We start from the raw sequence: 13,413 nt of genomic DNA, 5'->3' as shown, positions 1-13,413 counted from the left end.
ATATGTGAGCGCCCATGCAAGGCTCAAACAGTCTTATTTATAGAGATAAAAGAGCGGGAATTAGACAAAGGGACAAAGATATCAAAACAGTAAAATTCACCTGGGGCACAGCATGCATATCCTATTTCTTTACTAACTGTTATCGATCTAAGGCTAATGCTTCACCAATTGCCCTTAAACGGTGCAATTGTTCTATGTTAATGTCTGTATTCCTGACACCTGGTTGCAACATTCCAACATCTTTGCTTAAAGATACAGACAACATTTCTTTAATCCTTTCTATTTTCACAATATAATTCATTCTACTTTCACATAACCTTTTTAGTGAAGACTGAAGCAAAATAGGCTTTTAACACCTCAGCTTCTTGATGTTATTAGGTCTCCTTCCCCACTAAGCAGAGGACAAACACTGTCATTCTTTTTCTCTTGCTTCTAATGTATTTAAAGAATCTCTTCTTATTGCCTTTAATGCCTCTTGCTAGGTGTAGCTCATTTTGTGAGTTAGCCTTTCTGATTTTGTTCCTACAAACTTGTGCTATGCTTTGGTACTCTTCCTTAGCAATTTGTCTATGTTTCCACTTTCTGTAAGATTCTTTTAGGATTTTCAGATCGTTAAAAAGCTCCTGATGGAGTCATATTGGCCTCTTATTATACTTCCTATCTTTCCTTTGTGTTGGGATACTTTGATGTTGTGCCCTTAAAATTGTCTCCTTGAGAAACTGCCGGTTCTCCTGCACTCCTTTCCCTTAGATTTTGTTCCCATGGGACCTTGCCTACCAGTTCTGTAACCTTGATAAAGTCTGCGGAGGGTTTTTTTTTAAACTTCATTGTTCAGGGCCGGCTTTAGGCCAATTCAACCAATTCCCCTGAATCTGGCCCCGCCCCTAGAGAGGACCCCATGCCCAAGCCCCGGTACAGGGTACTGGCAAGAGCCGGTGCGCTGTACCAGGGTGGTCCGGCTTCCCCAAGAGGCAATTTAAAGGGCCTGGGGCTCCACTGCTGGAGCCTTGGGATAGGGCTGTGGGGCTATTTAAAAAGTCTGGGACGCTTGTTGCTTCTACTGCCCCAGCCCTTTAAATAGTGCTGGAGCGCCTCCACTTCCCCAGGGCTCCCACAGCTATTTAAATGGTCAGGGTGGTAGAAGCAGGGGAGCCCCAGGCCTTTTAAATAGCCCCTGAGCCCCGGGCTGCTGCTGCTACCCTGGTGGAGGAGGAGGAATTCACCATACAGGATGGGCTGTACCCCCTGTACCTGCACCCCTTGCCTGCAGCCAGCCACTGCTGCACCCCCTACCCGCACCAGCCCCGCATCCCCTGCCCTGCCTGCACCAGCCTCTCTGCAGCCAGTCCTCACCCCATGCCCGCAGCCAGCCTGTCTCCAGCCAACCCTTGCCACACCCCATGCCTGAAGCCAGGCAGTCCCGCACTGCTCTGCCTCCAGCCCTGCCAACCCATGCCACATGCCCCTGTGGCCCTGCCAGAAGCCAGCCAGCCCACCCCACACACCCCTGTCTCCAACCAGCCCCGCACCCCTTGCCCTGCCTGCAGCCAGATCCTACCTCCAGTCAGTCCCTGCCCTGCCTCCAGCCAGCCCCATGTCCACTGCAGTTCCCGGGGCAGTAAGCCTGCACACTTCCTTCAATGAGGGGGGCAGGGAGCAGCTGGGACCCACACATGTGCACACCATTAGGGTAACCAGACAGCAAGTGTGAAAAATCAGGACAGGGGGTGGAGGGTAATAGGATCCTATATAAGAAAAAGACCCAAAAATCAGGACTGTCCCTATAAAATCAGGACATCTGGTCACCTTAGCACACCCCCAGGGAGTAACGGAGACCCACACGTGTGAAACGGAGCTCATTTCTAGTTCAGGCCCATCTTTTTTAAAAAACTTTTGGTAGGCTTAACATACATCTGTGTTTTCCCAGACATGTCAGGGTTTTTGGTTCTTCAATTGCCATCCGGAAGGAATTTTTAAAATTAAAAATATGAACGTGTGGTAACTCTATTGGTACAAAAAATACATACTGTGGCACATCCCTTAAATCAGAACTTTTTATAGGGAACCGGTTGCTAAGAAATGAAAGGCTTTTTTTACATGTTTTTTTTTTTTAATCATCCCTGCTGGGGCCCGGCCAAAAATGTTTGAATTGGGCCCCGCACTTCCTAAAGCCGCCCTTATTCTACTGCTCTCACTCCTCCCTTTCCTTAGAAATAATGAAATTTGTCATTTCATGGTCACTTTCACCCAAGTTGCTTTCCACCTTTAGATTCACTAGCAATTCCTCCCTGTTAGACAGAATCAGGTCTAAAATGGCTGTCCCTCTCGTTACTTCCTGCACTTTCTGCAACAAAAAGTTATTCCTAATTAGGGTGACCAGTAAAAAGCAACAAAGAGTTAGTCTTTAAGGTGCCACAGGACTCTTTGTTGCTTTTTACAGATCCAGACTAACCCAGTTATCCCTCTGATGTCCCAGTTTTATACAGACAGTCCCAATTCTGGGGTCTTTTTCTGATATGGGCTCCTATTACCCCTCCACGCACTGTCCTGATTTTTCATACTTGCTGTCTGGTCACCCTATTCCTAATACATTACAAGAACTTATTAGACATGTTATGTTTTGGTGCAGTGGCAAAGCTAGGACTGGAAATTTGGGTGGGCCCTAACTTTCGTGTGGGTGGGGAATTTCCACTCCTAGCTACAGCACTGGCCTGTAGGTAGGGGGCTGGCAGCCAGGGGAAGGGAAGGGATCCAGGCAGAGATGAGCATGTGTGACAATGAGGTTCTGGCGGGACCCAACTGAGAGTGCCAATTCAGGATCAATTGCTCAAACAGGGCAGTTACAGCCCTAGGCTGGGGTTTTTCCACCTCTAAGGCAAACCAAACCAGCCAGACAAAAATGACTTCGGTTTCACCCCACTGGCTAACCACAAGTCACACAAGCAATTTCCTTAGACACTCCAGTCTCCCAGTATCACCACCAGTCCCACTCATCCTGAGGAAGAATGGTTATGAAAACCAACACCCCAATAAAAGAAAAAGGTTCTCTCGATCCCAAAGAATCAAGCCCCAGACCCAGGTCAATATACACATCAAATCTTACCCACAAATCATGCTGTTGCCAATCCTTTAGAATCTAAAATCTAAAGGTTTATTCATAAAGGGAAAAATGTAGAGATGAGAGCTAGAATTGCTTAAATGGAATCAATTACATGCAGTAATGGCAAAGTTCTTAGTCCAGGCTTGTAGCAGAGATGGAGTAAAGTGCAGGTTCAAATCAAGTCTCTGGAGTACATCCCCGCTAGGATGGGTCAGTCAGTCCTTTGTTCAGAGCTTCAGTTTGTAGCAAAGTCCCTCCAGAGGTAAGAAGCAGGACTGAAGACAAGATGGAGATGAGGCATCAGCCTTATGTAGGCTCTTCCAGGTGTAAGAACACATCTTTCTTCTTACTGTGGAAAATTACAGCAAAATGGAGTCTGCAGTCACATGGGCAAGTTCCTGCACACCCTGCTGAGTTACAAGGCGTATCTGCCTTCTCTCAATGGGTCAATTGTGTAGCTGATGGGCCTTAATGGGCCATCAAGCGGGCTAGGCAGAGCTAACACCCATTTGTCTGGGATTTTTCCCAGAAATACAGCACAAATTTGAAATACAGACAGTATACAGCCAATACTCATAACTTCAACTACAAAATGATACAGACATACAGACAGCATAATCATAACCAGTAACCCATAACCTGGTCTTAGACATCTTATATGACCCCATTTACATAAGATTTGGTGCCACTACAGGCCCTTGGTTGCAAACCATGTTCTATATGGTCCCAGTTTATATCAATAACAGCATGGAAGCAGGGAAGGGGGCAGGTAGGAATAGGCCAGGCACGTGTGTGTCCAAGGCTTTCCTCTGCCATGTGCTGCTGTATGGGGGCGGGGAGGAAAGACAAATTAACCCACCACCACCCAAAACAAAAACCAGCCACTTTTTCTTGATATTTTGCAAACTTTGGGAACCTACAAGGAGAAATCTACATCTCAAATTACATTGCAGCACTGACCATTTTGCAGGGTGAGAGTGGAGAGTATCAAACTTTCGGTGCCACTTACTTGGTGGCTCCCCATACAGTGAGGGTGGTGGTGACACAATGACTGCAGTCCCGAGGACAGCTGTGGAGCAGCCCAGGCGAGTGGAGTGCACTAGCGAGCCGGGGGGTGGGGAGAGAGAGGGACAGGTGGGGCTTCCTCCAGCCAGGGGGCTTGGCCCCTCCTGCTGTGCCGTGCCGTGCCGCTGCCTGCTAGGAGGGCTCCATGCCGCTCCCACCCAACTCACCTGCAGGTGAACTGAAAGTCATTGGCGGGGATGGAAGGACGCAGGCTGCCAGGTGTTCCCTGTTCAAATTTAGGTGGGCCTGGGTAACCTGTGGCTATGCCTGTTTTGCTGTATTTCTTTTCCAACAGATGCGTTGCTAGTTAACATCCCCTGTTACTGAATGGGGAAACCTGATTAGACCTAGAGTCAATGCATTATATGAAAACTTTTAATGGCATTCATCTCTGTTTTTTGCAGATCATGAGACATTTACTTCAGTTCTAGCAGAACTGAATAGTCCTGGGGAAAGCAAGATGATAATAAGGATGACCTGGCAAAGTGCAGGTGTGACTTAAATGTATTAAAATAGAGTCCTGTTGACATTAAAAGCAGTTCCTGTGTGCATAGTTAAGAAAATGTGTAGCTGCCCAATGAATTGAAGTGAAGTGTACTTGGAAGAAAAAAAGATAGTGAGTTCCACTTATTTCCACATTTGAATGAATCTGTAAGGGTCTAATGAAGCAAGGGTCTGTTTAGGACAGGAGCAGCAGCAACACTGCACTGTATGGCCTTTGCTGGTACGTGAAAGCTCTGTCCTCAGCAGAAAATAGCCCGCATTGGCTGCCCTTGAGGTTTGGGTAAACTGGGGGAGGAAGGAATCTGCAAGCTCCTCTGTGTCACTCTTTGCAGAAAATTCCAACAGGAGAGCTGGCCCGTGCAACAGTGGGGAGGCTGCAGGCAACTTAGGCAAGGTCTGTGCAACACCTGCAGCTAATGCTACAAGGAAACGCATGCCCACAGCCTGCCCAGCCTATCGTGCACGGGCGGCGGTAGGCTCGGCTGCTGCTCTGCACCGCGTTCCCCCACCCGGACCCCTTCCCAATCTCTGCTCTCTCCGCCCACCGCAGCCGCTACTCAGAGACCAGCTGCAGGGGCGGGGCCAGTCTCTATAAAGAGGGCGGCTGCTGCTGTTTTTCTTCCCGGGCCCTGATCCGGGGAAGGCTGAAGAGCGGGAGTCATGGGGACCTACGTGGAGCTGAACACTAAGGCAAAGATGCCCATCCTGGGGCTTGGCACCTGGAAGGTACCGTAATTGCAGCAAGTGGGATCTAGGACATGGTACCGAGCGGCCGCCTGCGCTCGGGTGCACACTGCATCCGTTCCTCATCGCTGCCTCCAGAACTGCTGATCTGTTTGTATCTGGTCCTCCCTTTGCAAAGTGTGTGCCCAAAACTGCCGGCCTCGGCTTGGCTTCTTGTTACAGGGCAGGCAGCTCTGGCCGCCCCCGGCTCTTGCTGAGCACCGGGTAGTTCCCTTGCAAACGATTTGGTTTTCTTGCTGGCAAGATTTGTTTCCCCCCCACCCCGCGGAAAGCGTCCTGTCCCCTGATGCGTCCGCAAGGCTTGGGATGCGGGGTGGGGGGGTATCTGTATGCGCTCAGTGTACTCACCCCTGGAATCGCTGTTGGCCCTTATGTAACACTGTTGCTGTGTGTCATGCTTCCATATCCAGCCTTTGCTGCGTCTGAGAGTAGCTATTCAAAGTTGTTGGGCACATAATGCGTCGGGTGTAATTTATGCATTTTTTTCGGGGGGGGGGGAGAGAGGAGTGTAAAGGCTTCTTGCACTCCAGAATTTGACTAGGAATTTGGTGTATTTAAAGAGGTACTGTCAATTTAAAAATAGTGTATTCTGGCCTAATTTCTTTGCCTCTGTTACAGATAAAACTGCCTCTATTTAAAAAAATTGCATTTTAAAAACGCATTTTCCTTGTCAGTGCCCAAGTTTCCGTTTACTACTTCTCTCTGATTGGATTAAAAACCAAAGGAGTCAGTTTCACTTTTAGGCCCTTCTGCAATGTTTGGGTTTCAGATACTGCAAGAGAACCTTTTGTTTCAAAACAGCTGGATTTTTTTAGCCTTTTCTTTAAAGTTTTTTATTGGCCTAGATTTTTTTTATTACTTGTGTTTTAAAAGAATATCACCTTAAGTCTCATGAAGTTTGTCTGTATCACTTTAATAGTGAAATAACATACAAGAGTAGTTTCTAGAAAGCTCAGGGCAGGGACTTTCTGTTTTTTGTACTGTACAGTGTGTGATTGGTGATTCATAACTAGCAACACATATAATGGGAGGGGGGGAAGGGGACTGAAAGAACTATAATTTTAGTTAATACAGCCAGGAGTTTAGATTTCTGGGTTCTGTTCCTAATTCTGACTTCAGACTTGTATGTGACTTTGAGGAAAATATTCATGCCTTGCTTTTTTTGTCTGTAAAACAGGGATATTACTGACCTATTTTACAAGGGTGTTGAGAGGATTAATATTCGTAAAGAGCATCCTTTCTTAGAAAGTCCTACTGAAGTGCAAAGCGATATTGCAGTTATTATTTGAGAGATGGCAAATTTGTGACAGTGGATCTTGTTAAAATGTCATTAAACTTACTCATGCTCTCTATCTGTGAAATCATTATGTTCCAAACAGATTTATAAGTAAACAGAGCTATTTTTACACTTTTAAAAGCACTTTTCTATGTCAACTTTGTGCAATGGTTTTGCAATCCAGTGCTTAATATGCTGGTTCCAATACTAAGTTAATGCAGGGTGGTGATCCAAAATTGTAATCTGCTTGGCATCTGTAAAGTAAGGTGTGTCTAGGTAGCCTGCAGTAGTGAGCCTGCCAGGCTGGGTTGACTGACATGAGGTAGCAGGGCTAATTCATTGAAGTTGCAGCTCAGGCTAGAGTCTGGGCTCTGATGCCTAGGAAGGAGGGGTTCATAGCCCAAACTCCAACCTGACTTGCAACTTGGAAGTGTATCCCTTTGTAAGTATGTCTTATGACAGAGCTCAGCATTATATGGTCCCACAAAGCTGACAGTGTCTCATACGATCCTGTAAAATGCTATTTCAAACAGCATGCTACAGTGGAATAGAATAGGTGACTTGCTGAACAATGTCATAATGGCTACTGAGTCATAGGCGCAGACCCCATGGGTGCTCTGGGGCTGGAGCACCCACAGGGAAAAATTAGTGGTGCTGAGCACCCACGAGCAGCCAAACTCCCCTCCCCCCACCCCACCTCTTCCTGTCCTGGGTGTGCCATGTCCTCACTTCTCTGCTCAGCTTCCTGCCCTGCCCTGCCAAACTGGGAGGGAGGGGGAGGAATGGTAACATGGCATGCTCAGAAGAGGAGGCAGGGCTGGGGCAGGGATTTGGGGAAGGAGTCAGAATAGGGGCAGGGAGGGGGAGGAGTTGGGGCAGGGACTTTGGGGAAGAGCTGGAAGGAGCAGGGGTGGAGGGGAGGGGGATTTGAGCACCCACTGGTGGGAGCTGAAGTCAGTGCCTATGTGCTGTGTGTTCATATAAATAATTTCCTTAAGGTCTCTTTCTCCCCACTTCTTTCCCACTGGCCTCTTACAGGCCAAGGATCACATACTGATCCTTCATAGAGCACTTACCTTATGCAGGCCCCAAGTGCTGGGTGGCAGGATATACCATAGCAAAACCTGAAATCCAGTGTCTGCTTATTTTTACCTTTTGAGAGCAGCAAGCCAGTGTTTTAGGCCAACTTTAGTATTTCAAGCAACTTTGGACCAGCAGAATTGGAACAAAATCAAATAGCAATCAGCAGCAACAGCTGGATGTATGCAATACCTGAAAATGCAGACGCTCTCTGATTTTTTTTAATTTTTTTTTTGCTTGAGCAAAATGTTCTTCTAATTCTTTTGTCTAATACACACTGCAAACTCTGAAATCTAATATTGGTTCATAGATGTCAGTCAGTGGACTGGTCTACATCTTGTTGTCTAGTCATGTGCCCTGAGGGACAAAGCTGCAGCTCTGGTACTGTGGCAAGTTCCTGGTTTGCAACCGTTCAGCTGTCATAGGATTACTTCCCATGGTTGGCAGGAAAATACTTAATGCTTCCCCTGAGAAGACCAATCTCACCTGCATGCCCAAAGTGCAGGGATTCAAGACAGTAGGACTGGTCATTGATACTTAAGTGACTCCCCTGCTGTACTGTGAGATGAGTGCATTCTGAGGTGAGGAGGCTACCTCTAAGAATCCTTGCTGTAAAAGCCCTCTTTTTTTCTTTTGACCATGCTTTATATAACATTTGAAATCTTCCTCCCCTCAGCAGTCTATCTGCCATATTACTTCTGGCTACCTATTCTCTTTTCAAAGTGGTGATTGCACACTTTTAGTGATCGGGAAGCTTCTGCATCTCCCCAGCCTCCCCTCCTGTGGGATGCTTCCCTGTATAATCATTAATACGTAGCCCTTCTGTAGCGCTTCTTGTCTGTCGAGTTGAAAAACGTTTACAAAGAAGGTGGTTATTAGTATCCTCACTTTACAGATGAGGGACAGAGGTCAAGTCATCTGCCCCACATCACACGGAACTTAGGTCATCTGACTCCGTCCCTTGCCTTTCCCAATGCAGCACACTGCCTTTCGTAGGGTCAGATGGGATTCTTCTTCTGCTAATGTGATAAATGAAGGCAGGGTGTGGGGGAGGAGCTCCCTTTTATGGACATCCAGCCAGCCAGTTAGCTATAAAATCCCGGTTAGTAGCTGTTCTCTAACCCTTCACAGATAAAGGAAGTAAAGCCCATAGGTAAAAGGGAGTGGCCAAAAGAGCCAATGGGAAGGCTAGAGCTTTTTTAAATATGGGGGAGGGGGAGGATTTCCCTTGTCTTTCTGTTCTCTGGAGAGAGGGGACAGAGCAGAGACAGAGCTGGAACTATACTGTGTAAAGCTTTGGGCCAGGTATGAAAAATCATCAGTTTTTAAAACCTAGCAAAAAGCCTAAGTTCCAGATGTATTTTCTTTTTGTTCTAAATAAGATTTACCTTTTTCAAGAACAGGACTGAATTTTTGTGTCCCTAAGAGGTTTGTGCATTTGTTTAATTAGCTGTTGGCAACAGCTGATTTCCTTTGTATTCTTTCTAAGCTCTTCCCTGTGGGTGAAAGGGCTTGAAGGTACCCCACAGGAGGGAATTCCCAAGTGCGCCTTCCTGGGTTCCAAAAGAGTTTTTTGCACTTGAGTGGTGGCAACATCTAACCATGCAAGGTCAGAGAGAAGCTGTAACCTTGGGAGTTTAATACAAGCCTGGAGTGGCCAGTAATAATTTTTAGAATCCTTGCAGGCCCTCACCTTCTGCACTCGAAGTGCCAGAGTGGGGAATAAGCCTTGACAGCTAGTTCCCAGGATAGCTCTTTTCCCAGGACCACTCGAAGGGTGTTGCCAAAAAGCCCTCTCACATAGAAATAGCTCATTGACAGCTATCCAGAGTAGGGTCATGGTGTGAGGCAGCTTTGTTTTGCTAAACTATCCAAGTGAGATGCAGGATGGATTGCTAGATGCATTGATGGATGCTGCCATTAAGTCAGACAATAACAATTACTAGACAACCACAGAGGGGCCTTTTTCCTTATGATTGCAAGGTGCCCAGATGCCTGGGAGGTGAACACTATAGGAGAAATAAACTTTATTGGGGTTTCTGAGCCTCTAGGCACCTGGGAAATGGGATATTTTAGAGTCGTGTCTGTGTGTTTTTTAATTTATTATTTTGATTAGTCTCCCCCAGGAAAAGTAAAGGATGCCGTGAAGGCTGCCATTGACATTGGATACCGCCACTTTGACTGTGCCTACGTGTACCAGAATGAGAATGAAGTAGGGGATGGGATCCAGCAAAAAATCAAAGAAGGGGTTGTGAAACGAGAGGACCTCTTTGTCGTCAGTAAGGTATGGCTCTGGCAGGATGATCAAGGTCATGGGGCCGACTCAGTGAACCCCAGGTGTTGGAGGAAAATCTGACTCTGTGGTTCTAAAGCAATTCAAGAGGTGGTACATTTCACCCTTGTTGTGTTTCCTGATTCACATGTTCATGTGGGATGGGTATAAAGGTCGTGCACAGGGAGAATAAAAGACATCTTGGATCCTCTCCTGTTTGGAGTGGCTCTTGTCTAGTGAACATACTAGCAATGGAGGTGGGAATACTGTGCCCTTCCAGTGATTGAGGAAGGGACCACTGTTTTTGCCTGGCATGCTGAGCTTGTAATGTAGAACCTAGAGCTGGACCTAAGACCTAGAAGGGACCATCGTGATCATCTAGTCTGATCTCCTGCATCTTGCAGGCCACAGAACTTCACCCACTCACTCCTGTAATAGATTCCTAACCTCTCACTGAGTTACTGAACTCCTTGAATCATGGGTGGGTGTTAGGGGCTACAAGATACCTAACCCACCCCCGCCCCACTTTCAGTGCAACTTCCAGAATGGGGCCAATGCAGCAAGCTACCATTTGTGTCTCTTTCCATTTCTGCTGCTGGAAGGAGGACCAGGTTGTGGCTTGCTGAGATTGTGGCCTATATTCAGAAAGGTGTTTCATTATTGCAACACTTAACTTTTGGGCACCTAGAAAATCACAGGAGCATGCTGCAATTCCCAAAGTCTGAGTGAAGTGCTTGGGCTCCTGTACAATGAATGGAGAGAGATGGGACAGTTAAGAATGTGATTCACAAAAGCCAGCCTGCTAGGTGGGGAGCCGTTTAACCTAACCAATGGGAGATGTTGTTTGGGAGATGTCTGCCAAGCCCCACCCCTCTCTCTGAAATAGGCACCAGTCTCTGCTAGTGATTGACAAATAAGAACTGCTCTCTTAATGTCAAGCACCTTAGGCAGGTAAACTGCTTCTTGTGAGAATGATCAGGTGGGTGCCTAACACCACACAAAGTGGTGATGCTATCCACTGTATGATCACTAGTCCAGTGGGTTCAATTCTCCCCCACAGGCAGAGGATAAGAGGATTCAAAGAGGGCTCTCCCACCTCTCAGGAGGGTGGGCTAACCTTTGAGCTATGGGATTCTTTTGCGTGCACATAAGAATGACTCTGTAGCATGGTCATTAGGATGCCCACTTGGGAGACCCAGCATCCAGTAGTTCTGCTCCAATTGCTTTTCCATTATTTATCTGGACATAAATTGTAATATAAAGAGAAGCTCATGTCATGGCGAGGGCAAAAGTCCAATATAAAACTGGAGAGCTCAAGAACAAATGGTGGACTGAGAAAGCACAAGAACTCAACATCTCGCAGATATGCACAATACATCTGTTTCTTTAGTGCCACCAAGGCTACATATGGGCTAATTTGCCATGGTATGAATCCCCTTCGCTCTAAGGATGGAATCACACTTTTGAAGGACAACGAAGCCATCAGTTCGCGCTGGAAAGAACATGTTGAAGATCTCATTAACCATAATTCTGTGGTTGCAGATGGAGTCCTTGAGCAAATCCCTCAACGACCATTTAGGGATGAGCTTGGAGACCCTCCCAATTTGTATGAGGTACACAATGCCACCAAGCAGATGAAGAACAAGAAGGCAGAAGGTCTAGATGGGATCCCCACTGAAATCTTTAAAGATGATGGACCAGAGCTAATTTGGCAGCTTTACCCGCTTATCCTTAAAATCTGAATAAGGAGGAGATTGCCTTCAAGAAAGGGGATAAAACGGTGTTTGGAAATTATCGTGGTATCTCCCTCCTAGCCATTACAGGAGAAGTTCTGGTGCAGGTCCTTGCAACCCGCCTTCTGCCCCTGTAAGAAGAAATTTTACCAGAGTCACCGAGTGGTTTCTGACCATGTCATGGAACTGTGGATATGATCTTCACAGCATGGCAGCTGCAAGAAAAGAGTTGGGAGCAAAACCAACCACTGTACATGGCTTTATTGATCTAACTAAAGCCTTTGATTCAGTGAATAGTGTGCCCTCTGGACTGTACTTTCTAAGATTGGATGTCCCAATAAATACATCCATGTCCTAAAATTGCTTCAGGCTAACATGAAAGTGACTGTTCTGAGCAGCACTAGCTCCCAGAATGAACCTTTCAGAGTACAAACAGGAATCAGACAGGACTGTATGATTGCTCCAGCCATGTTTGCAGTTTTTATTGCCATCGTGCTTTACCTAATTGCTGGAAGTTTACAGCTTGCATTGAAATCCATTACAGAATGGATGGAAAACTGTTCAGTATGCTGATGACAAGGCAATCTTTGCCCACTCTGAGAGAGATCTTCAAACTATCTTGAATGTGTCTGCCAATGCTTACACGTGACATGGTTTCACTCTTAATATCAAGAAGACTAAAGTGCTCAATCAGCCCTCTCCAAATGAGGTATTACATGCCCCATCTATCAAAATCAATGGAGTGGTACTGGAGAATGTTGATCATTTCTGCTACCTTGGAAGTCATCTTTCATCAAAAGCAGATATTGATGCAGAAATTCAAAATCGCCTAAACTGTGCCAATGCACCTTTTTCTGGTTTACAGCACAGGGTTTTTGAAGATCATGACATTCAAACAGACACCAAGCTTCTTGCATATCGAGCCATTCTCCCAACACTGCTGTATGGGTCCAAAACTTGGACAATCTATAGACAACACTAGAAAGTCCTTGAGAGGCACCATCAACGCTGCCTTTGTAGGATTCTGAAGATCAAATGGGAAGACATGTGCACCGATATTAGTGTTCTGGAAGAGGCACAAAGACTAGGAGTATCGAGGCAATGATCATCCATCAGCAATTCTGCTGGACTGGTCACGTTGTCCAGATGCCAGATAATCGCCTCCCAAAACAGGACCTATTCTCTCAGCTGAAAGAAGGGCACCGTAGTGCGGGTGGACAACAGAAGCGTTATAAGGACTTGCTGAAGGACAACATAAAAAAGTGTAATATTGACGTTGACACTTGGGAGACACTTGCCCGGGGTGGCTTAATATGGACTGAAGTCCTACGTGATGGTCGCCTGCATTTTGAACTTGCTCACTGACAAGCTGAAGAGGACAAGAGGTGCAGGAGGAAGGAGAGACTGGTCTCCAGTCATGGTGAGTGGCCCTCCTGCTGAGCCTGCAAACATCTGCCTTCAGTGTAATAGAACTTGTGGTTCAAGGATGGGTCTTATTAGCCACCTGAGGACCCATAACTCCCACAGAAGATGATTGTACTTGGTAGTGAGTGAACGCCTCTCATTTATCTGGAGTGGAGTAGCTTCCTTAAGGATTGGAGACCCACACCAGAATATTCCCAAAGCTCAGTGGTTAGAG

At 46.5% G+C, this 13,413-nt stretch overlaps 3 protein-coding genes and 1 pseudogene across 11 annotated transcripts in view; 3 read left to right on the top strand and 1 right to left on the bottom strand.

Annotated features, from left to right (window-relative positions):
* The window catches only part of LOC127058850 (aldo-keto reductase family 1 member C3-like), a 202,559-nt gene that overhangs the window by 65,015 nt on the left and 124,131 nt on the right, over positions 1-13,413 (top strand). The gene's annotated exons all lie outside the window — the stretch shown is intronic.
* Positions 1-13,413, bottom strand: part of LOC127058943 (aldo-keto reductase family 1 member B1-like) — a 172,035-nt gene that overhangs the window by 109,062 nt on the left and 49,560 nt on the right. The window lies entirely within an intron of this gene.
* LOC127058826 (perilipin-3-like) overlaps positions 1-13,413 on the top strand; it is a 159,033-nt pseudogene that overhangs the window by 117,067 nt on the left and 28,553 nt on the right.
* Positions 1-13,413, top strand: part of LOC127058910 (aldo-keto reductase family 1 member B1-like) — a 171,845-nt gene that overhangs the window by 142,650 nt on the left and 15,782 nt on the right. The window contains exons 1-2 of one of the 4 annotated variants that reach the window (XM_050969377.1): positions 5,144-5,395; positions 9,886-10,053. The exons of 2 other annotated variants lie outside the window; for them this stretch is intronic. In XM_050969377.1, the coding sequence (XP_050825334.1) occupies positions 5,330-5,395; positions 9,886-10,053 (234 nt within the window). In that variant the 5' untranslated portion in view covers positions 5,144-5,329. Of the gene's footprint in view, positions 1-5,143; positions 5,396-9,885; positions 10,054-13,413 lie in introns of those variants that run through there. One more of the 4 variants, XM_050969406.1, reaches the window with a different exon arrangement.

The sequence above is a fragment of the Gopherus flavomarginatus genome, chromosome 1, assembly GCF_025201925.1.
Source record: "Gopherus flavomarginatus isolate rGopFla2 chromosome 1, rGopFla2.mat.asm, whole genome shotgun sequence".
Classification (NCBI taxonomy): Eukaryota; Metazoa; Chordata; order Testudines; family Testudinidae; genus Gopherus; species Gopherus flavomarginatus.
This window is presented reverse-complemented; position numbering and strand designations above follow the sequence as displayed.